Source organism: Carassius auratus, chromosome 22 (assembly GCF_003368295.1).
Source record: "Carassius auratus strain Wakin chromosome 22, ASM336829v1, whole genome shotgun sequence".
Classification (NCBI taxonomy): Eukaryota; Metazoa; Chordata; class Actinopteri; order Cypriniformes; family Cyprinidae; genus Carassius; species Carassius auratus.
The window spans coordinates 9799921-9825563 of NC_039264.1; the positions used below are offsets into that span (position 1 = coordinate 9799921).

The 25643-nt window shown below is 35.5% G+C and overlaps 1 protein-coding gene across 7 annotated transcripts in view; it reads left to right on the plus strand.

The window, feature by feature from the left end:
• Positions 1-25643, plus strand: part of LOC113039651 (cytosolic acyl coenzyme A thioester hydrolase-like) — a 67012-nt gene that overhangs the window by 28443 nt on the left and 12926 nt on the right. For 6 of the 7 annotated variants that reach the window (XM_026197627.1, XM_026197625.1, XM_026197626.1 and 3 more), the window contains 2 exons: positions 16875-16991; positions 24787-24971. In XM_026197627.1, the coding sequence (XP_026053412.1) occupies positions 16875-16991; positions 24787-24971 (302 nt within the window). The remainder of the gene's footprint in view (positions 1-16874; positions 16992-24786; positions 24972-25643) is intronic. The other variant, XM_026197632.1, reaches the window with a different exon arrangement.

Below are 25643 nucleotides of genomic sequence, written 5' to 3' on the forward strand. Positions count from 1 at the left end.
GTTTTAGCCAGTCTGTCTGCTTCCTGACCTGGGCCCCAGTTAGTCAGGTGCAAACTCTAAGACTTTTAGCTATATTTCTAGAGAGAAGAGTGGCGCCACCCCAGGAGGGATGAAGACCATCTCTTTTAAACAAGTCAGGTCTGCCCCAAAGCTCGTCCAATTGTCTATGAAACCTATGTTATTCTGTGGGCACCACTTAGCCATCCAGCCATTGAGTGATGACAATCTGCTATGCATTTCATCACCAAAGTAAGCAGGGAGGGGACCAGAGCATATTACAGTGTCTGACATCGTGCTTGCAAGTTCACACACCTCTTTAATGTTATTTTAGTGATCTCCGACTGGCAAAGTCGAACATCATTAGCATCGGCATGAATAACAATCTTACTGTATTTACGTTTAGCATTAGCCAGCACTTTTAAATTTGCCAAGATGTCAGGCACTCTGGTTCCCAGTAAACATTTGACTATGGTGGCTGGTGTCTCTATATTCATGTTCCGTACAATAGAATCACCAATAACTAGAGCGCTTTCATCAGGTTTCTCAGTGGGTGCATCCCTGAGTGGGGAGAACCTGTTTAATGTTTTGATCGGAACAGAAGATTAAGAGAGAGTAGCGAGGGAGAGGAGAAAGAAAACCATGATAGGCACAAATGGAAATGCTAATGACAAGCTAACGAGTGCTAATGCGATGCAGGTGCACTGCAATCACAGATTTAAAGTGAACGATCAAATTAATCAGATTAGGTTGATAGATAATATCAGAAATATGGTGGGAATTGTTATATTTTATCACTTTAAACAACAGAGAGTGATAGTAAGATTCTACAGATAAACAAAGCTACATAGAGTTACGATCACAAAAATGGTCTCCTTGACAATGGCAGGTAGACAGGGAGTTCATAAGCGGTTGTCAAAACCATGAGATGATCTAGTAAACAGGCGTGTCCGTAATCAGTTCCAGGGCAGAGGGTTATGGGAAATGGGAGTCCAGGTGAAAATGTGTGGGAGACCTCAGGTGGTGAGTGGGAGGAACAGGAGGGACTGGATTTGTGACAATTTCAACTATGTGCGTGGTGTGTGCCATTTATGGGTGACCCTTTATCAAGTTGCTTCCCATGATAAGAATTTCAAATCAGTCACTTGTGGGGTTCAATTTCAGTTAGGAAGTCAGGCATCTTGTTTTCCAAACCGTGTGTAGTGTTTTTTCTTTATATGTAGAAATCATAGTTAACATCCGTCAAATCCATTGATAGCAATTAGAATAGTACAGTGAAGATGAAGAAAGAAGACAACTGTCTGTGGTCCAATTGGCTGTATTCCTGCTTTATTTTTTTTTAAATGCACAACAGCTCTTTCCATGCCCTGAAATGAGTTTAGTGTCATATTGAAGTCAGTAATGAGGGAAGATCAAATCATTTTCCTGGCTTGGATCCTTAATTCTCATCAACAAATCTTCGTTCAGGTTAAATAAAAATGGTAAACTTTAAGTAGCCAGATTTTTCACACATCTATATACACAAACCTTAATTGTATCCTTAATTAAGAAATCATTATAATACCAGCTAAACTGAGGAAAAAAATGCTTTTGAAATTTATTTTGAGCAAGTTTTCACTCAAAATTTGCTAGTAAAATTCCGAAATAATTACAAAGGAACAAGTAGCACACTGAATTAAACATACTTTTTTTTAAAGAGCCACACAGATGGGAAATCAAAAATTACCTGTATTACAGTGTATGATGATTGAACCAAAAAGTACACGATTTATAAAGTTATTGGCTTCTAAAGTAAGGAGTCGACTCTGAATCGCTGTAACGAGTCGTTATAGGTTTCAAATCTTTTGCCCATCTCTATGTACGCTACTAGGAACACTTTGCATAATAATCTCTGCCTAGATTAGTTTTTTATTTTACTGTTTGCTTCGCGATGAGAGGAATAAGACATATTTCACCCCAAACAGATGCTAACGCATTGTTTACCGTGAAGTTGTGTGCGGAACAACCAATCAAACCTGACTATGTTAGTTGACCAATCAGAACACAGTATGCTACCGAAAGGTGGGGTTTAAGGAAACTGAATCTTTTGAACAGCTTCGCACGAACCGTTTGGGGATCTCTGAGAATTGAATATTTTTTTTATTATAATTAATGATTAATTCCCTACTCAATTGTGTCCTTTTTTCTGAGTTGTTTGTTCTTTTATTATGTGACATCCACATAGGCTGTGTACAGGTAACAGCAAATGAGTCCACCTCCTGAGTCATTTCCTCATGATCAAAATAAAATAGCTCATGTGTGGTCACAAAACATTGAATTCACTCTGAGAGAACTTCTTAATGCTGAGTTATGTAAAAGAGTCATTAAAAATGAACAAAACGTTCATGGGCAACCCGCAACTAACATAAGACACGCAGTGAAAATATTTCTATTTTAAAAAAATGATCAGCCTCTAACTCAGTCATTGCCCAGTTAAATCAATTTATTAGTCAATGGCTTAAGACAGACATTATTTCATGGCCAAGAGCAGAATTTAGTTGGATTTCCTTGCAATGTAGAGGGTTGGCTGTAACCCCCACAGGCCCATTTATACATGCATGACAAGTAGTCGACTCACTGACCTGAATGAGTTACATAAACACAAGTACATCAGCAGCACAGTCTGTGTAGAAGCCATAACAGGCAATATTTGACACCCAAAGCTGAATCTAAACCTTAGTTTTCATTTTGGAAAATGTCTCCTTAGTCAAATTAGTAGTGGACGTGGTACATCAATAATGTGAAATGGGAGGAGCCTTACATCAGTAAAAGAGAGAATAATTTCATATCTTGTTAGTTATATTATATTTTGTTCTGTACTGCTGCATTCAAACCAAAGCAAGTCAAGTGATCACTCAAATTCATGTTTCATTTCCATTTGTTGTTTACACAATAATGAAGCACATTTACAAGCAAGCAATACTATTGTATTTTGTATTATTATAGTAACATTATTTTAACAAAGTCACATAAAATTTGACATTTATGAGTTTTTACTAAAACATTTTTACTATTTTTACTATCTACAGTATTACAGCAAAATTCATATTGAGTGCTTTAACACAACTGAGTGCACACTAAAAACTACATCACCTACAGAACAGTAAATTCAAGTTTATTTGATTCAGATGTGATTGAAGGTTGAATTGAATGACTTTGTAATTAGTTTATTTCTGCCAGTTTGACTCACTGAAGTTGATCTGTGGAATGTCTGTGAGCATGCAGACAGGCCTTATTGTATTGTCAGGAAAATCAGACTATTGACTATTGCCTGTAGTTAGCTGTTCCACTTCAAGTTCATGCTTTAAGAGCTCAATGAGAACGCAATGATCTCCAGGGAGGCAAAATAGACACTTTCCTCTTCTGAAATGTTGTTTTTTTTTTTTTTTATAGCTATTTGATAGTGTTTTTTAGATATATTTTATTTTTTCTCATATTACATTAGACTTGTTTTGTTTTGTTTTATTTTATCACGGTTTAATTTGTATCAAATAACCGACTCTCTTGCATTCTTGGAGAAAACACTTTTGCTAGTGACATGCACGTAATCTTGAGGATGGACTGGTAAAAAAAACAAACAAAAAAAACAATAATAATAAAAACCTACCTGTCACACTCTTGCATCTGCTCAGCAATGCACCAACAACCACTCAAGAACACATTAGCAACTGGAGATTAACACCTTGGCAAACATCTACAACTCTAGTATTGTGGCTGCAAGAGTATTTTATTGAATTGAGGCCAAAAAAGACTAAAGGCTTTAGTTTTTGTTGACATATTCATGCAAAAAGTCATTAAAAGAGAATCATTTGCAAAGGTTTTTCAAACTTCTGCACATCATAACCCAAAAAAAAAAAAAAAAAATCAGTTCATTCAGTTCGTTCAAGTTCATCTATTGATCACTGTATCAGTAATACACTTTCTTTTCCATTGTCCTTTATGGGAGAATGTCCTTCTTTCCCTTTATCCCTATAGCACTTCATATAATACAGATTGTTTCAAAGCTTCACAGTACTAATCAGGATTATAACAGATGGAAACTGATTAAAATTCTAATTCGGCTATAAAGCTTTAAAGTCTGCTATAAAGTCATTATTCAGCTCAAGTCAGTTCAGAGTTGATTCAGTTGATAACTAATTAAAGTTAATAAATTATGAAAAGTTCAATTCAGCTATAAGCAGCTCTACAGAAGGCATAATTTTTGTATCATAATTTTCAGTACTTAGTAATGTACATAGTAGTTAAAGATGCCTAATATAAAGTGGGACCAATGGAAAGGACAAAATTGGTTTAAAGACGATTTCACTGGATGAGGAACAAAACTTGAACAGACTTTGTTTTCTGTAGAGCTTCTTTATATAGCGGAATCTGATTTGTTTCATTATTGATACATTTTGCAACATTGACACGTTATCAAACTGGATTGAGTCAACATTGAACTGACTAGAGTTGCATAATGACTGAATTGAACTCATTTTTAATTGGTTAACTTAAAACAGCCATTTAACTGAATCAACACTGAACTGACTGGAGCTGAATAATGACAATATTCTTTGTTTAGAGCTCTTTTACAGCGTAATTTACATTTTTTGATTCTGTTATCTGAATCTACCTAATAATTTTTTCTAAAATAAACGCTTGCTCAAAATGTAGTCACCCATCCAAGATGTAGATGAGTTTGTTCATTCATCTGAACAGATTTGGAGAAATGTAGTTTTACATCACTCGCTCATCAGTGAGTATATGACTTTCTTTCTTCAGAAGAACACAGATGAAGATTTATAGAAAAGTAATCCATCCCTGTGAGTCCATATGATGCAAATGTATGTGCCCCAAAAGTTTCAAAAACCACATGAGTAACCCATATGTAATTCAGTTGATGAATTATTGACTTCTGAAGTGAAAAGTTAGGTGTCTGTTTGAAAAATGCTAATATATTAAACTTTTTAAACCATGAACCATAATTTTTGGCCAACTGTCATATTTGGGTTCATCAGTCCTCGCTTGACTTAAACGAAAAGATATTAATTCATCAGCTGTAGATGTATGGTTTACTTTGTGTTTGCTTCTGTTGTGTTGCCTCCCAGAGAAGGATTATTTTACTAAAAATCTTAGTTCATCTGAAGAAAGAACCTCATATGCATCTGGGACCGAAGGTGAGTAAATGATGAGAACATGTTTGGATGGTGCACTAAACCCAAAGGATAGAGAGTTTAACATGAATGATCAGTGTCTGCATATAGGCAAACATACCATTTTAAAGTACTTCATTAGATTGCTTGCAGTTGATGCATGCGGATTAGAAGCTGTTTATCTTTGTCCTGTGTCTGTAGTACTTTCTGGAGGTTTGAGGAATAAAATGCCTACTACTTAGACTTTGTGCAGTCATGTGAATAGATTCCTGTTTTGATGAGTTTAGCTTTTTTTTTAAGATAGAAAGACAGTTCAATCAGTCCTATGAGCAGACCAGTGCAAGAGAAAATACACCCCCCCCCCCAAGCTCTCTGTCACAGCTGTGTCTGTATGCAAGGACGTTTGTCTTACACACACGTGCACATTCTCGCTCTCTGCCTTCACCGTCTGTTTCCACGTCTGCTTTTCCCCATTACGCATGATGAAAGCAGACCAAAGCTACTGAATATCCTGAATGGATTTCTAAAGGATCAGAGACTGGCGGTTTGTCAGAGGGACGAGGGAGATCCTGTTTGTGCCTGGCCCTTGGCAACCTCTGTTGCTCGACACAAAAGCAATATGACAGCTGTGATTTCCCTCTTTGATATGGAACTGTCCTTTTGCCTCCATCTCATTTCCGTCTTATTAGTATTTATCTCATTCATAACTTGTCTGGCATTCAAGTTAATAATTTTACTTTGGTTGAAGAAGCATTCTCTTTTTTTCTCCCCTTTCCTATGCTGTTAAATAAACAGTTCATTCAGAAATGAAAAGTCAGTCATCACATCTGCGTATTGTTCCAAACCGATATGCTGTTATCTTTTTCACTGCAATAGAAAAGGGAAGTTTTTGATGATTATTCAGGCTGCCTTTTTCAATGGTCACCGCCGAATTGGAATCTCGCTTAGAAAGACCAGTCTACTCCGAGTGTAATGCATTAAATATAGCAAAGTTATTTGTTTGCTTGTTTGTTTTTATAATAAATAAACAGAAAAACAAAGCCGAGTAGTAAGAATATAAATTCAATTCAGAGTGCAAGTGTTAAAGGGTCAAGGTATTTGTTTTCTTTCATAAAATTAGAATAGAGAGTGCTAGAGTTAGAGGAGCTAATGAAGATGGAAGAGATGTGTTTTTAGCTGTTTCTTGAAGATAGACTAAGATTGAGTTGGGCAGGTCATTCCAGAAGTATGGAAAAGTTCATTTCAAAGTCTGTGTAAGTGATTTTGTGCATTTTTGGATTTACTGAGTTATAATTTAAAGAAATTCAATGAGTATTTGCATTTGGGAAATAAAAGTGTCTTTATTTTTAAGTGTCCACCATTGTCCATTAATCTACAGCCTTAAATCCTGAGCCTGTCTTAACTTTATTAAAAATTTAAGTTTTCACCACTCTTCATTGTAACTCTGCTTCCCTTTTTCTAGCTCAGTGAAAACTGAACTCTAATTAATGAAGTGAATTTGAATTGAATCAGTTCTGAACAGCATATAATCCTGCTGCAGATTCTGAATTATGGGTTTCTGTAATGGTATGTTCTGTCATTTATTGCTCAGATAAACAGAGTTGATGTTGCTTTAAAGAAAACTTTTGAATTAGAAGGTAAGACAGTGAGATGTGCTTTGGTTCTTGAGAGGGAAATAATGTGAGGGCTGAGAGAAGATTTAAAAAATTCAAAGCTCATTTGACTTTGCTGTGTGACAGGTTGCTATGAATAGCTGTCTTGTGTAGGCATTGTGCATGGGATCATGTTTTCTCATCTTTAAAGGTTTGGTAGAATCTGAATCTGTCATCCCACATAGCCACAGAACACAGCTCTCACTGGGACACATCAGAGTCTTCAGCGCTTTCACTTGTTCACATGTTACCTGTAGAAGGGTTTTGCTGACAGAAGAGTTTGGGAATGCCTACTCTAAATGAATGAAAGACATTTAAAAACTTATGCATTTAGCAGACGCTTTTATCCAAAGCGACTTACAGTGCATTCAGGCTATCAATTTTTACCTATCATGTGTTCCCGGGGAATCGAACCCACAACCTTCCACTAGCTTGCTTGCTAACGCAACGCTCTACCAGTTGAGCTACAGGAACACATTTCAGTGTGACACTTTTAGCTGTTAAATGGTTCCTGTTGTCTTAAAAATAAGGTTATAAAGCAAGATTAAGGCTAAACATTACTTCATAATACAGATCGTATGATCTTAATAACGTTATAGGAGTTGAAGTTCTGGTCTAGTGGCTGTTCAGGATCTGCGTTCACATGGGAAAACATATGAGATCATAGAAAAACACAGACTGAAAGAGCTGCCAGCTGAATCATTGGAGCCTGAGCAATGTGTCTTTTGGGAGATTGTGTGTTTGGGGACGAGAAAGTATGTCGGTTAATGGACAGAGATGAAGTGTGTGTGTGTGTGTGTGAGTGGAGAGGAGGCATCGATAAAACTAACAGATGGGTGCATAAATGCATCTGGATTTCCTCCAGCCGCGCTCCATCAGAAAAGATTATAGAGTGCAGACAGGTTACATCCATCACAGATCAAGAGTGAGTGTGTTTATATCTGTGTGTGTTACTCCGTAAGAAAGGCTGTGTGCCAATATGGCACTGTTATCTGTAGTAAGAAAGTGGGAGTTGTGTATGAGTAAACCCAGCTGAGTCTTTACCAGATATTAAACTACTAAAAATATGTTAAAGGAATATTTTGCATTAAATACAACTCGGGACAGACACCGCTGCATGAATGGAAAATGTGTGTGCGGTGATGAGCTTCCACTGAAAGCCTAGCGAGCGAGCAAGCAGCACTGCAAATTAATGTTTAAAAAATGAAACGTGTTTGCAAGACTATAAGCACAAACATTACAAGACTACTAAAAATATAACTGAAATATACTTTTGAATACAGTCAACTCAAATAACACATCTATGTGGTGTGTACAAAAATAATAGCTTCACGTAAGCCTGTGTTTCTATTTCTTTTGCATGTACATTACTTCTATTGTATGTACTATACTGTACATGGTTTGTGGTTGGCTTAGATGATCATGCATTTAGCATTGATTTGTGGAAGACACACAATTCATACATCATTTGTTCACCCTTTTGTACACAAAAGGACAAATCGTTTTTGCAGCTTTTTTTCCCATTACAATGTGTAGTCTGTCAAATAAAGATAAACAAATAATAATAAAAAAAAAAAGCGGACGTGAATGAAATTTCAGCTTTTCAGCAGAGGGGAAGAATTTTAGTTTGTTCAGAATTTCAGTAGAATTATTCGCCTTACCTTTATGGTGTTATACCTTTTCATAACGTGACAGAAGTAGATATTATGAACTGCCATTGTATGCAAGAGATAAGTCTGTGAAGATGCTTAAAAACTACTACTTTTGTGTTTTATAGAAGAAAAATCAGAGCATATGGGTTTGAAAACACATGAGAGTGAATGAATTTTGACTAAACTATTGACTAAAGTTTTATCACTTATTAAACGTCTAATACTCTAGTGAAAGTTAGTTGATGTGTAAATGAAAAGGTCCATCAAAAACAGTGATAAGTCATTTTTTGTAGATCAGAGTATTTGCTAGCTTTTATAGGAGGTATTCGACATCCACAAGTGAATTCATTATGACTCACAAAGGCTTTAAATAAAGTAAAACTGTTGCCGCAAGCTGCCGCGCTAACTAGCAGCCGGTAATACTCAGTCTACAAATATAAAACAATATTTGTTTCTATTTTGAGAATATCTCAGAACCTCTTTACGTGGTAACACTTCATTACAAAGGCATTTTATTATTATTATTTTTATTTTACCATTAAGATTAAAAGAAAAAAGAGAGGGTGATATTCTGTGAAGTAAACAGATTGTTTGGTTTTGCTGATGGTACAGCTGTTTATCTAAGTAGACCTGAAATTGTCTGAAATGTAGTGGGGAGATTAAAAAAAAAAAAACAATTGAGCATTATCCCAAGGTTTCATAGACAAGGCTTAAGCCTAGTTTCAGACTAAAATGCCTGTCCGGAAGAAACTTGCAATGACTGATCTTAAAATATTTTACTATTATTATTTTTTGTCTCAAGATGCACACAAGTAATGTTCTTTATAAGGCACATTTCTAACACTTAAGGCACTTAAATGTCCTGAATGAACTATGGCCTAGTCCTGGCTAAACCTAAGCCCTGTATGTGAAACCAGGCCTAAGAGTACTAGATTGAAGAGGAATATTTCATCATTTATCATGGTGACTCACGGCTCAGCCTGTTCAGGGGGGAAAAATGTGGGTAATCATCACAAGAAATCTTATAATTTAACCACCTGCTAGCAGCAAAGGCTCCTCTGGGACTGGCTTTTTAATTGTTTTTTTCCCATTGAGCCCTCATTAGTCTTCTCAGAGCTGGAGCCCAGGAACCATACATCACTCTTTGACTGTGCAGTTAAAGCCCCCTTAGGTTTGCATGCCATTATGGTCATTTGCATACAGACAGATATTCAGTTTTGCAAGCATCTTTCTGACTGAAAAGACTGAAAAGAGTCTTGTTGATGTTACACTTTTCAGAAGTTTCTTCTTTGACAGGCTCCTGAATGTAATAAACAAACAAACAGACAAACAAGTAACTAAATAACAATGGTTCTCAGCTGATAGCCCATGATCCAGAAATAGGTTGGTTTTGGGGGGAAAATGCAGCACATAATTATGTGTAATTAGGCTATTGTTAATTGATGTGCATAAATAAATAGATGTTGCTCATTTTATTATCAAACTTTAAATTTTCCTATTCAGTTCATATCATGTTAATAATTGAACAGCTTGTAGACTATATAATGATTGATAATATTAATAAAAGTGCTTTCTTTTATTTATTTATGTATTTTTTTTTATCATTGAACATTTGATTACTGTAAAATCTGGGTACTGTTGCAGAACGGGTGGGTGAGATACTCTGAATCATTCAATTTCAGTCTGAAAGTTTTCACACCCCTGGAGTGTTTGGTGTGTTTACTTTCCCCATGTGCTCTACGTGACCTAGTTTCTGTCTCCCATTCATTAAGTCATTTGGTTATTATTCATTAGAAGGAAAATGTACACATATTAGTTGCATATGACAAATATAACATTTTCCTGAAATAATTTTTATTCGTCATAGTACTTGTATGACTGAGTATCTCAAATGTAACTGAATAAGTCTGAATTAAAACGTACTTGTAAAGTAAGATCTGAGGGATCGAACATTTTCTCGCAAAGCAAAACACGCATGTGATTGGATAGAAAGTGAGGCTTCATTTGTCGTCGATCACGTGTCTCTTGCAAACTAATAAATGCCTTGATACGAGTCTTCTCTAGACATTTTGTTGCATGCTTGTTACGCACATCGAAGCTTCAGAGTCGTACGTAACTTCACTACTAGACACACCCAAAGCAAATGACTTAAAGGGATAGCCCACCCCAAAATGAAAGGGATGTCAATAATTACTCACCCTCGTGTCGTTCCAAACCCGTAAGACCTTCATTCATCTTCGGAACACAAATTAAGATATTTTTGATGAAATCGGAGAGCTATCTGACCCTACCATAGAGATTAACACAACTGAAATGTTCCCAGGTCCAGAAACGTAGTAAATATATCAGTAAAACAGTCCATTTGACATCAGTGGCTCAACGGTGCTATGAGAATACTCAAAAATAACATCATTTACTCGACCATTTTTCTCCCCTATGTTACGGCTTCCGCCATTTTGGAGAGTACCCAAGAACATATTGGATGTAATCAGCGTGGTTTACGTTCGGGGGAAAGCATGCACATGAGCCTTATCCGCGTAATAAGCATTGTTTATGTTTAAGGGAAACCGTGGGTATAAAAAGGCAGAAGACTTAACTCAGGAGAAAGGAATTGTTGAGCAAATTATGTTATATGCTGTTTTCTTTGTGCAAAAAAAAAAGTATTCGTGTAGCATTGCAAAACTGAAGTTGAACCACTGATACCACTCGGACGGTTTTACCTTCTAAATTTACTATGTTTCTGGACCTGGGAACATTTCAGTTGTCTGTAGAGGATAAGATAGCCCTCCGATTTATTTAAAAAAATGTCTTAATTTGTGTTCCAAAGATGAGCGAAGGTTTTGCAGGTTTGGAACGACATGAGGGTGAGTAATTAATGAGATTATTTTCATTTTTTGGTGAACAAACCCTTTAATGAATGCGAGACAAACTAGGTCACACAGAGCACATGGGCAAAGAAAACACAACAAACAGTCCAGAAGTGTGACAGAAGTCAGATATATTAAGATATTTGCCGCATTATTGACTGTATCACCAGGCTTTGATTAATTTGTCTTTGCAAATCAGCCAGTAGAAATCATTCTAACTGACAGTTATGGAGGCATATATAAATAATGGAAAAACAAAAACAAAATCAGTTTTCAAATGTCGCTTCCATAATTTAACTGCAGTGGCAAAAACTCTCTGCCCATCATGAGAGTCAGTCAGATTGACTTACATTTCACCTTACCAAAGGCAGATGGAGACGGATGGGGGAGCTTTCATGAATTTAAATAACTGTAATACACATTCTCACTGTGCTTAATACTGAGTTTTTGTCCTTATGACACTGAAAAAAAAATGAAATGCTTGTGTTTAAATTTATTCTTGGATTATTCCTTTCTTTTTCTTTCTTGGATTTATTTTTTGCCTGATGTACTAGACCATGTTTTATGGGGCTGACGAGATTGAGACGTGTGGATCCATATGCAAGGCTTTATTAAGAGACTTGGTCATAAACAGGCATGGGTCAAACAATGGCAATCAGGTATAACACAGGTAAAACAAAGCAATCCTAGAACAAGTGTGGGTCTTCGATGAGCGAACAATATCCAGAGGGGTAGTCACGAGCAATAGACCAGGCGAGGTGCGAACACAGTCTGAAACAGAAGACAGGGTTAATCCGATACACAGAGGCAAAAGGTCAGGAAACAAACTAAGACGAAACTAGAAGTGACTCCGTAAAGTAAACTCTCTAGCACTAAACAATACTTGATAGTGTGTGAGAAGAAGTGTTGATTGTGCTGTGTGTGTGTGTGTGTGATTGTTATCAGGTGAACTTGTGATTTGTGTAATGGATTATGGGAAATGTAGTCTAGGGTGTACTGTGTAGTTTGAAAGTCTGTGTGGTGAATAAACGGCAGTTCAAAGACTGGATCATGTCACCATGAAAACGTGTCGAGGTCATCGATGAAGTCGACGTATTTTTTGCGGTGACGTCATCATAATATGCGCATCGATTCGTCAACCTGTTTTTATTTCTCTAAAAAATGTTTGCAAAACGTTTACCTTATGTGCGCTGAATATACGCGATGGCCGGATCAACATTCTACGTTATATAACCAATCCAGGGGTTTTCCTGCATTGATCTTTTTTTTTTTGGCGGCTGTCAAAGCCTTATTTGATCGGTGAATGGCAGTGACAGCCCCGGCTGCGCGCACACACTCACAAGTCTTCAAACAACGCAAGCGATTCTTGCTCTCTCTCTCCCTCGTGCATATTAATCAAAATCATTAAACACGATAGAAAAAGGGCGAAACACCAAAGTTTCACACGCGCTCGCGCACTCACAGTCTTCAAACTACACGAGCGCTGTCTTGCTCTCTCTCTCTCTCTCTCTATCTCTCTCGCTCTCTCTCTCTCTCCCTCCCTCCCTCGTGCATATTAACCAAAATCATTAGACACAATGGAAAAAGGGCGGAACTCCAAAGTTTCACGTGGAGCATTCTGAGTTTTTTTTTGCAATGTTAAGGAATTCATGTTTTTTTCATTCAGATAGGTAAATCAACATGTATAAATTGTTAGTAGTCAATTAATGGGGAGATAATCAAAATCGAATCGGTCTGGAAAAAATTAATCGTTAGATTAATCGATGCATCGAAAAAATAATCGCTAGATTAATCGTAAAAAAAAAATAATCGTTTATCCCAGCCCTAAACAGAACAGAAAGAGAACAGTGCAAAGATATGAATGCTTGAAAGAAACAAACACTTTTTCACAATTTCATTGTCACAGTTGTTTTCAGGAGTTGGTTTGTTTATATTTTTATGTCTTTTATTTTGTATTTTTCATTCTTTTCCCTAGGTTATTATTAATTCGCTAGCATTCATGTTCAGAATGTTCACAATGTGCTCATAAGCCACGTATAATGGTTTTGTACTTTCAAATCTATTTGTGCACTGCACAGAAAATGCATCTTAATACCAGGTGGAAGGAGGTGACTGAACCAACCTGCATATATTGTGGAATGGATGCTTATATCCCAGAATGTTATGCCGGTGGCATCCCCAGAATGCTTTTTAACTAATTTAGTAAGACCAGGTTCACTAGAAGGACCATATTTTACATCCCTTAAACCTACCTGATATCTAAACTTAACAACTAGCTTATTAACTATTAATAAGAGGCAAATTGTTAAGTCAAAAATCATAGTTAATAGTTGGTTAAAATAGAGAATTTGTCCCCAAACTAAAGTGTGACCATAATTTAATATATTCCTTAAAAGTTTACATGTCTATTTTATGCATTTTGTTGATTTCTGTTATTACATTAAATGTAGTAAAAGATCAAAATGATTTTTACTTGAATTATCATTGTTTGATAAAAGCTGCAGTTTTAACAGGATATCTACTGTCGAATTTTGTCATATGAAACAACAAACATGGATAGTTTGCAACTCCGGATAGACAATGTATTGAAACACACAAGATCAGGTGTGAAAGCTTGCAGAAGGAGCCTCTTGCCTGACAAAAAAATGACCCCTTTTATGGCACTTATGCAGACAACTTTCAACAGCCATTTCATGCTTCTCCTATATTTTTACATCTCTGCACTTCCAGAGGTGATTCATTCTCACCAGCTGATATTTGTGAAGAAACTTGGCCACAGATTGTTTGGAGAGTTTTTGAGGGTGGAGTGTTTTTTTAGTGCATGTGTATATTGAAGGAATCAAATCTTAGGAATGAGAGTCCCCAGGGTCCCTCGCTAAAACCAGCTCATACAGTGATCCAGAGTAGTCAAGTCTCTGCCTGTCTGGTGTCAAGGGAGCTTACAAAACATGCATTGGCACTGTGAATCACAAATCATCTTGGAATATAAATATTCCTAGTATTGTCATTCTGTTCTGTATCTGCGCTACCTGCTGACCTTCTTGCTAAATTAACCATCCGTCTTGAGTTTTATTTTATATATATATATATATATATATATATATATATATATATATATATATATATATATATATATATATATATATATATATATATATGTATGTATATATTTATTTATTTATTTATTTTTGTTTGTTTGTTTGTTTTTTTATTCTTTTTTATGCTTTTTGCTGAGTTTCCAATACTTAATTATCTTATAGCTCTAAATGATTATGATTCTTTGATGGAAAGATACAGTTTTTTACAACCATAATAGTTATGTCAACCATTTGTCCCTGATCTAATCGATTAGCATTGATCTGATGACCTTTAGAATGATCTAAGTGTCATTACAAAGATCATTCTAAAGAAACATTGGAATGCCATTTGTGTGCTGTGTTCTCATGATATACTACAGACATAATTATCAAGATACTTATTAAGTTACATTATGATATATTTTTTTTAGCATGAAAATAAATAATTTGCATGTCCGCATTCAAAACTATTACACTGTAAGTGGTTACAGAATAATAATACGGTCATTTAAAATAAACTTTCTCTGCTTTAATCATCTGTTGGTTATTGCTGTGATGTCATATTCTTAATGTTACAGCATACCAATAGAAATGGTTGTTAAAGGCCTTAAATCACATGCAGTCTGCTTATATTTATCATTTATCTTATATTTATTATATTTTTTTTTAAACCCGGAGAGCAGCAGCATCTTCCATATACTGTATTTTCTTGAATTTGTGGCCATTCTTAGCAGTCTTCACAGTGACTTTAATGAGCTGACTGTTCATATCATTTCTGCTCCTCAGCGGTTGGTAAAATACATATTAGCTCTTTGATTTTATTAGGCATTTCGGTTGATACATTAGCCAAAATCTAAGGCATCATGTATAAAAAGACTCCACAATAGTGTAGTAACCTACAAAATTGGGGCAACTCAAATCACCGTGTATTTTGGTAAAAACTATGGCTACTATTGTATGTTTTTGCAAGAGGAACCAGATGTGAAGGGTGTGCCTTGGTCAAGAGTTTCATGAATGTTAGACATGGCATGAATTACAGATTTTATTTTTAATTGCCATTTAATTTGGAACTTTTAAATGTGTATGGATCAAAAACAATTTTTATTATTAATTTCTTTCTGTATTTTACTTATATGATTCTTAATGTTGCGATTTCTTAAAAAACTGTAAAATGCAAGCAACATATGTTAAAACACATTATATAGTATATTCAGTGCAATATATATCACTGATTTCAAAGCAAAAGTTCACCCTAAAATTAGAATTTTGGCATTGTTTACTCTCATCTAGAAATTCTGATCATGATCACACATTATTCTACAATACTTGTAAGTACCAATTGCCTTTGGTCAATTCTGTCTATATCGTCAAATGGGCCATGGTACCTTGTTATGCAATTTTTGAATCTGAATGCAACCCAAATTATATTTCAGAGCTTTGGCTAATGGGACGATTATAAAAGAAAAACAACTATATCTATATCACACAAACTATCCTCCCACAAGCCTATTGGAATAGGTTTGGACAGTGAAATTTCCAGGACAGATATTGTGATTCAGAACAAGTGGTCTGATTCTCCTGAGACTGATGGTGACCTGTTCTGCCCAGAGAGATGTATAATTCATAAAGCAATGAACTGTGTCCCAGCCGTGCACTATGCAATTTAAATGATTACTGTTACAGTGCTTACTAAGCAGTAATGATACTGCATCATTGGTGCTTTAATGTAAATCTCTGTCACATAACAACAGGTTCTGTGTTTCACTTGTGTATATATTTAGTATGAAAATAGCAATATCAGCCAAAATAGTAATGATAATTAAATGAACTCTCGACTATTAGCTTGCATTAAGTTTTTATGATGATTCTGCTGTTGTTATTTGCCTATATTATGCTGTTAGTTCTATTTTGGCTTTAAATGATAGAATTTCACACATTTAAATGTCACTGCAACACTGTCATAGCAGTGTCATCACCCATCCAGCCTGACACTGAGCTCTTGTCATGACAACAGGGCTATTTCAGAGTCAAAGCAATCATTTGAGTGAGAAAATTATCATTGTTGTTCCTGTAAAACACCAAAATAATTAGCTTTTTTTATTGTAAGGATTTTTATTGTTTATTTATCTTTGCGTTTTCTTTCAGAATAACCAACAGTTTATGTCAGGGATCCTCAAATCTGGACCTCAAGATCCACTTTCCTGCAGAGTTTAGCTCTAACCCTAATCAAACACACCTGAGCATGCTAATCAATACCAATCACTGTTTTTGGGATCATTCGAAAATCGCAGACAGGTGACTTCGATCAGGGTTGGAGCTAAACTCTGCAGTGCATTGGACCTACAGGGCACAATTTGAGGAAGGGGGGGTTTATGTGAATGACCTTTGAATGGTTTTTACTTTGATGATTCTGATTGTAAATGAGATTGTAAATTGCTCTGATATCTGTCATCCTCAGGTGTGACCATGAAACTGATGGACGAGGTGGCAGGGATTGTTGCTGCTCGTCATTGCAAGACCAACATTGTGACGGCATCTGTAGATGCCATTAACTTTCATCGTAAGATCAAGAAAGGTAATCAAAAAACACATATATGTATATATTGCTTCTTTTAATTGTAACATACAGAATATTGTTGGTACATGGTTTCTGATTTCCACAGAAATTTCTCTTTACATCTTAACTTACTTCATGTAATTTCCAAGAAGTGGTCTTCAGTTGTGATTAGTTAAAGACAGACAGCCTTTAAGTAGCATGGGTCGTAAGTAGTTTAGTGGAAAGTTGTTTCTCACATGCTTCAAAACCCAGGTAAAATCTTCACTCTATCAATAGAAAATCCCAAAGATAATACAAGGTCAAGCGTATGACCACGTTAGTTAGTGACCAGGGGTTAGTTGGACCTGAAGCACATTGCAAAAAATCAAACGACTAATAAATAAATAAATTATTTGACCAGGGACTTTGAAGGACAGCACACATGTATATTAAAATCTATATTAAAATCAATGCTGCCCCACGACTTTTATTAAATACAGTTTACATACTGAATCGCTACATTATATTTTCCAGCGACGAGAGGATACAATTGCTGTTTTTAAGTAAACTCACTCTAAAAAGATAAACGCACAGAGACTAATACACGCAACTTTCATTTCTCTCTCTCTCTCTCTCTCTCTCTCTCTCTCTCTCTCTGTCTCTCTCTCTCTCTCTCTCTGTCTCTCTCGAATAGGCAATATTTGAGAAAATGGTTTAGTGATTTCTAATTATTGGGGGGATTAGCCCCCATCAAATGTCTACGGCAGTTATGGCCCTGATTAGACATATGCTGTGGCCAGGGCCGGCGCTAGCCATTTGGGTGCCCTAAGCACCAGGGAAATGTAACTATCCTTACCAGGGAAAGTAACTATTTGCGTTACTGTAAAAAAAATAAAAATAAAAGAGAATTTGTACTTTCTTTTTCTTTTCTTTTTTTCTCTTTTTTTGCAATTTTCACAAGTCAGTTGAAATGAGTAGAACAGACAGGTACATAACTTTCAATATTTATTGCACGTCAACAGTCAGCGAGAGTTTTATCCTGCACTTCAAGTATCATCTTTGTAAGAAAAGGTGTTTTTGGCCACTAGCTTTGTAGATGCGTGTCACACATTGCATGTACACATTACATGCACGTTCTTGCCTTTGACCACAATGAATTTGAAGTAGTGCTTATATCTTCACCTTGAAAATGCCAACTTTTCATCTGATTGCTCCTGACTCGCCATCTCGCCATCTCTGCTGCGAATCTCTGTGTAGCTGTTGCGTGTGTGTGTGTGTGTTTGGCGCAGCGTGTGCCGGCATGTGTGTAAAAACACTGTCTCTGATTGGCTACCATAAAATCCATGACTCTGCCTTAGCCAATCACAACTGCTTATCTCGTCATTAACCCACCTGCTCACTCGCTGTGTGAGCCAGGGGTGCGTTCGGATTGCAGTTTATTAAATCAATGCATAGTAACGCACCGCATTTAACGTTCAGTAACGTTAACGGGGTTGTAATGACGGGAAAAGTAATTAGTTAGATTACCGCGTAACTGAAAAAATTGCGTCGTTACCTAACGCCGTTCTTTTAAAACTAAAATTTTTATTTAAAACATTGTCTTACCTGCAAGCGATGCACGAGCATCATCCCGCTGTCTCTTCTTTTTTCCTCCCCCGACTCTTCGTGCCTTTTCTAGGCCATGTCTGAGGTCGGTGTCTGCCAAATTTGACATTGATTGAGGCATAATCGAACAGACCACTGGGAGGTGGGGAAGGGGAGGCACCAGAGGGAGACTGGCACAGAGATTCACCTTTTTCTCGAATAATTTGGTCTAGGCCTATATTACTTTTGTATTGCTTTTGTATATTAACATGCTTTTAGAAATATTTTTTACGTAACATAAAACAAATTATTACTTTTGGTTAAAATCTTTAACCCTTATTAATGCCAAAAAAGCTTACATTTATGTGTCTTTTTGTTCACTATAGCAGCCATGTTGCCAAGATAATTCATACCCCTTCGTTTGAAGTGTGGTCCCGGAAAATATTTGTTTGAAGGGCTATCTGCCGCTTCCCCTACCCCCTCCAACCAAAAGAGAATCGAGACCGGGGAAGGGCTAAGGGGTAGAATTGGGATTGGGCCTAAGTAGCATCATGCGATCATATACCAGAGGGGAGCAAACAGAGTGCGTGATATAACAAACAAAAATACTATACAAACAAAAGAGACAATGACAGACTGTGGCAAGCCAACAAACATCCTGGCGCCATCTTGAACTTGAATTTGCAGGACTGTATGTAACTGAGAATTCAAGAAGATCCTCACAGATCTTCTGCATATATACTGTACAATGGATGACACTGTGGCTATGCATAATTTCTCCAAAGCAGAGACCATTCATCCTTCACTGAAATAAACTGAGAGCTTGACTCAGCTGCTGCATGAATCCTTGAGGTTTACTATTCTTTCATGTCAAATAACTGAACAAAAACGAATGATCCATTCCACTTATTTATATGCTTATTACATTCTCCATTCATTCAATACTCATCTAACACATTCATGTTTGCATACTCAAAAACATTTTCATGTTCTAACTTTGAGATTTGACAAACAAGCCAATGTTTGATTAAAGGTGTGTAAATATACAAAAAGCGCATTCTTTCTAGTGTCACAAAATCTTGCTCATAATCATTCTTCTCATTTTAAAATATCTTCAAAACCGTTTGTATCTTTCTGACATGAACTTGGTAAAGCTCTCAGGATTTTTTATTATTCAGTTTTCTGAGTCTTATTTCAGGGGCAGCTACTTTGTTTATTTAGATTTAAAAAAAACGACATGTAATTACATCTGTATTTAATTTCTGTAATTACATTTATAAATTACACTGTTGACCCATACTTTACACCTTAACCCACCCTTAAACTTACCCATACCTCCAACCCTCTCCCTAACCTTACCCCTATCCCACCTCAATAGCAGCAAAAGTGTTTTACAATACAATATGAACACAATAAGTACATTGTACTTATTTATTTTTTTATGTAATTGCATAGTAGTTAAGGCCACCTAATATAAAGTGGGACCACACAAACCTTTCAAAAAAAGGCTGTACTGCCATTCTGGATGACATGAAGTATAGGACGCAGCAGGAGATGTTCAATACTCTTAATACAGCAATAAAAAACAAATGTGCTGTTAACTAATGCCATTTTTTTTGCTTATTAGTATGGTTGAACTGGATATTTGTCAATAAACTGGGATTAAATACTTAATGGGTATTTGTGTTAATGGTCACACTTTAGTTTAGGGTCCACCTCTTACTGTTAAAACTGATAACTATGGCTTTTGCCCCAGTAATCTCCTAATTTGCTGATTATTAAAGTAGTTGTTTAGTATGTTTTTTTTTTTTTTTTTTTGGATTAAGGGATCTAAAATATGGTCATGAAGAACAAGGCATTAATATGTGCTTTATAATTACTAATGAACAACCAATATTCTAGAAATATGCACGAGAAACTAGTTAATAGTGATAACTGAGTTAGCTTTTTTACTGATTTTTTTATTTTGAGGAATTCAGTTTTTTTTTTTTTTCACAGTGGGGAAAAAAAGGAAACTGCCATTACTTACTTGAAAAAAAAAAAAACCTTAAAAAGTATTGCGTTACTTGAAAAAAGTAATCTAATTATGTAACATGCATTACTGTTAATGTGTTACCTCCAACACTGCTTACTGGGGTCCAGACAGTAACAGCAGTTTTAGCTGTTAATGGTTTATTAGTAACACTACGGCATGTTTTAAAGGAATAGTTCAGACCTAAATGTATTTATTTACTCCACGTCTTTCCGAACTGGTATTCTGTTATTTTTCTGTTAATTTAAAATGCCTTACAGAAGCAATTAAAAGGGTCGTGATGTGATTTCATGCTTTCCTTTGTCTTGCGAGTGATAATGCTGTTTATGCATACAGAAGATCCATAAAGTTGGAAAGATTAAAGTCTCAAACCCAAATCGATATTCTTTATAAAAGTGAACGCTCAGCCACGCCATCCTAAAACACTTGTGATGCTGTGTGTTTTGTTATGAAAGCCAAACTACGGCTTTCCAAAAGAGGACACAATTAGAAAGCAGTGGTTCATTTTTATTTACAACACTGTTCCAGAACAGTACATCCCCAATATTCGAGTGTACGCAGCACATTTTACAGAGGAGAGTTTCCTGAATCTGGTAAGGGGCCTAACATTTCCATCACACGCTTGAGGTATTCGGCCAATCACAACGCATCGGATCGCCGGCCAATCAGAGCATTTGCTTTTCAGAATGATGAGCTTTATAAAAATCAATGCATTTCAGAAAAACGGGATATAGAGGAGAAACCATAATGTACAGTATGTGGAAAATAATTAGTTAATAACAGCATAAACACATTATACCAAATGCACAAAATAATGTTATTTTTAGCAACGTCATGTGACCCTTTTAATTTCTTATTCATTTTCATTCTTATTACATTACATTTCATTCTTATTTATTGTTAATTTTTTAGAATTGAGTTTTTCCTCTTATTGTTTGCTGGGTGGATGAAAAGAAAGAGTGGTTTGTGTGACTAGGATATAGATCTTCTGCTGTGTAAGGGAATGATTGTGCTGACTGACTGCCTGTGGTGATGCACAGCGTTGATTTTTTCCAGATGTCCTTGTTGCTGTACATCAAACATAAGCATCCCTTCCTGGAATCAGTGAACTTAAGTTAGGTCAAAACTTTTAATGGCAAAATGGTTTTATGGCTTTAATGGCTAGGTCAACTTTGTGGGATGCTTTAAACTTGTCTTTCACTGTTCCCAGCACCTTTTTATTATTGTCATAAGTGGAAGTATTCATACCCTGCCTCCTTGTACTAAGACAACCACATGCAGGCATTTTACATTCTCTGGTAAAGACAAAGCATGTCATTAAAAATCCCAGCTAACATTACACCTCCCACTGTGTATGCAGGATGTATAAAATAACAGTTTACTATGGGAGCTGCACAGTGATATGGTAAATAAGTGTTTTACATCATAGCATTGTGCATTTCAGTACATCTATATGGTCTATAGATTATATCCACTGATGTGGATGTCAGAACACACTTCTGTTTATCAGCAGGTTAATCAGCTACAGTTATTACTGATGATGCTGGCAATCAGTATTTTGGTATTTATTAAGACTAGGCTGACTACAAAACAAACAAACAAAATTCAGTATAGAATTCAGTATTATTCTTTTTTTATACCTTTAAGATTATGAGGTGAAAACTTCAAAAAACTTCCTGATTTCTTCTTTTATTGCATATGTATCTCTCTCAGTGGTTTTATATGATCAGGTAAAATATTTGATACTGGGCAAGGACATATGACAAGTGACAAGTACTATCTTGTTGTTTAAATTTACATGCAATATAAGATGCTGAACATTTAGCATGTGCTTTGCTAGCTGTTCATTTGTGCTGAAATAGTGGGTTCCTGAAGTCATTTTTCTTGAAAGTAAGAGAACAACACGCTTTAGTTGGTTATTTAGGAGGATAAACAAAGACGAGCTGTTGTACTGTTGAGTTTAAAATGCATGTTTTCGATCAGAGAAAAATAGTCATTACACAACTTCTACAGTGTCACAAAAACAAAATGGCTGAAAAAAAAAAAGCTGTTGAGATAAATTAATCTGAAAGGTTACAAACTATTTATAATGTCCTTCGACACTGAACCAAATGGGGGCTGTGTTCCTTCTCAACTGAGAAGACTGAACACTGGACAATATTCCCAGAAGTGGCTGACCAGCTCAGATTTCTCCAAGGACACAACAATACATTTATTTATCTCTATCGAGATGATACAGTTCTCAAAGTCCAACCGGTTTGAACAGTTCAACTTTAGGCTTATTTAAAATTGTACGTGATGTTTAATTAGTTACAGCACTATGCCTAGAAGTTTACTTTTTGTTTTGTTTTAAGGTGACATGACAGTATGTTAACTACTATCAAAGAATTAACTTGGTATTAAAATAATGCAATTTTCTTTAGATATTTTCCCTTCATTCTCTCTCTCTCTCTCTCTCTCTCTCTCTCTCTCTCTCGCTCTGGACTTCAGCAAGGCTTGCCACACTTATGTTTTTTTAATGAAAATGATGGAATGTGAGATTTGGGAGCAGAACAGAAACATTGAATACTCAAAAAACACATTTTCATTTTATTTTTTTATTTTTTATGTATGTCTGATATTCTAAGCCAACTGTAAATTGTTCCTAAGAGACCAGATGAATTGACCGGAATGACTCTGAAGGAACGATAGAACAAAATAATATATCTGCCCTCAGGCTCTGTTTCCATGGAAATAAGGTTTAGACGTATACATCAAAGAAGGCAGGGAATGGACCTAACAATTTTAACCGTACTCTATTTATCCCCATTGTTCTCAATGACAAATTGCTACGAATGCTTTTTAAAGCAAGATCACTTTTCTACACTGTAACTAGAAATTAGGAGTCCCCAAGTCTTATTAAACCATTCTGCATCTACCTCAGGGCTCCATTAAATCCTTAAAAGTACATTTAAGTATTCTTTTTTTCTAGAATCCATGAAGGGTATGTGGTATATACAAGGGATAATGAGGTCTGTCCATTTCTGGAGTGTGTTTAATAGAGGCTGGTGTCAAACTGCATCACTCAGAGGGCCAGTGAGAAGGAAAAAAACTTGATAAATCAGATTAAAGTTGTCAGATAGGAAGCTGCGAGCAATAATTGTTTGTTTGAAGGTTGAAAATATGGACCAGTCCACATTAATAGTGGTTGATCCGTAAATCTGGATCTACTGAACTTATGCAGACAATCTAATGTTAATTAAATTACAGGCACTGGAATGCCTGTAATTGACCTAACATATACGTATCAAGGAAAGTGTGTAATGTCTGTATCACTAGCAGCACAAAATGTGCAAAAATAAGGACTATTTTCAAACAGGTTTCCTGAAAACTCTTACCATCCATCTCTGTTTAACCAGTAACATTGAGATAATACCTATATTATGTTTGTTAAAGCTAATTTAATAACACCGCTAATCTTACTAGGCTTCAGATAACTCACCTGTAGAACATTCCTACACTTCTTATGTGTGTTTTACACACTAATTAAAGTTTAATACACTAATGTGTGCATATATAAATATGTATAAACAAGTCATTTTCATAAAAGCATTGGCCAAATAAATGAAAATGTATGCTTAAGATTGGACTCTGCAGGCATCACATTTGAAGTCTCTGAAATCCTTGTGATTACAGTTATTTTACTTGACTCATTAGATGGCATGTCAGACCACAAAAAAATAATTTCATGATAATGATAATATATAAAATAAAAAAAAAAAAAAATCCAAATAGCTTGTTTTTAGTTGACTCTTCACATTGAACACAATTACACATTGATTTCCAGTGTAGTTAGAACCCAATGCTTACGTACTCCTTAATTCATCATAATACGAAGGTTGTCACACTGAATTTTTAACCGCAATGTTGTTATATAATTACTAGATTAATATATACATAAACTGCCATCGAGTACACTGACTTTCCCGCTTACTGTTAAACATAGTATTCCACCAGAAAAGCTTAATGTTAGCAGTTTAATTCTTTATACATGTTTATATGTGTGTGTGTGTGTGTATATATATATATATATATATATATATATATATATATATATATATATATATATATATATATATATATATATATATATATATATATATATATATTTGTCTGTTTTAAATGAATATGGCATCATGTAATGATCAGTAGATGTAATAAAATGATATGTCCCTGCAGGCTGTGTCATTACTATTTCGGGCCGAATGACCTTCACCAGTAATAAGTCAATGGAGATTGAGGTTTTAGTAGATGCTGACCCACTTGTGGAGGCTGAGAAGGGGAAATATAGGGCTGCCACAGCCTTCTTCACCTACATCTCCCTGGACAAAGACAACAAGCCCCTTCCTGTGCCACCACTGAAGGTGAGTAATGCAGAACTTGTTTGTATACTGTGATATAGTAATACTGATAAATATACCAAACTTAAAATCAAGTTTTAGTGTAAGAAGTGCTGTCTAGTATGTATTCTGAGTCTTGTGCATGAGACTTGGTGACCTACCTTTTATTTTTTTGACACAAGGCAGCACAAAACACTTTGGATGATTATTTGAAATGATCTTCATGAGGGTGATGCTTTCAGTCTTTGGTCTTTTCAAGCTCTTGATTACTGTACTTAAGTATTATTTTGGGGTATTCGTTCTCTGTTCAAGTACAATTTAAACTGACCACTTATACTTTTACTTGCTCACAGTAAAAAACATTACTTTTTACTTCTTACATTATTTCAACTTTAATTTTTGCATTTTTATTTTATCTTATCTTGTATTTTTCATTTTTATCTTCTATCTTATCACATTAAATAGGGTAAACGGAAACTCAAACATGCATGCATGACATTCGATAACCAGTGACACATCAGGGAAATTTATGGCTTAAAAAGTTCACCATTATTTATATCTGTTTTGATATAGTCATTAGCTGTCTATGAAGTATATTGTCTGAATGCACAAGACTGAGTACAAATAAAATGAGTGATGAGAGTTTAAATACAATTCATATTTTGGTGGCCATGATTTTATTTTTTTTTATTTTTT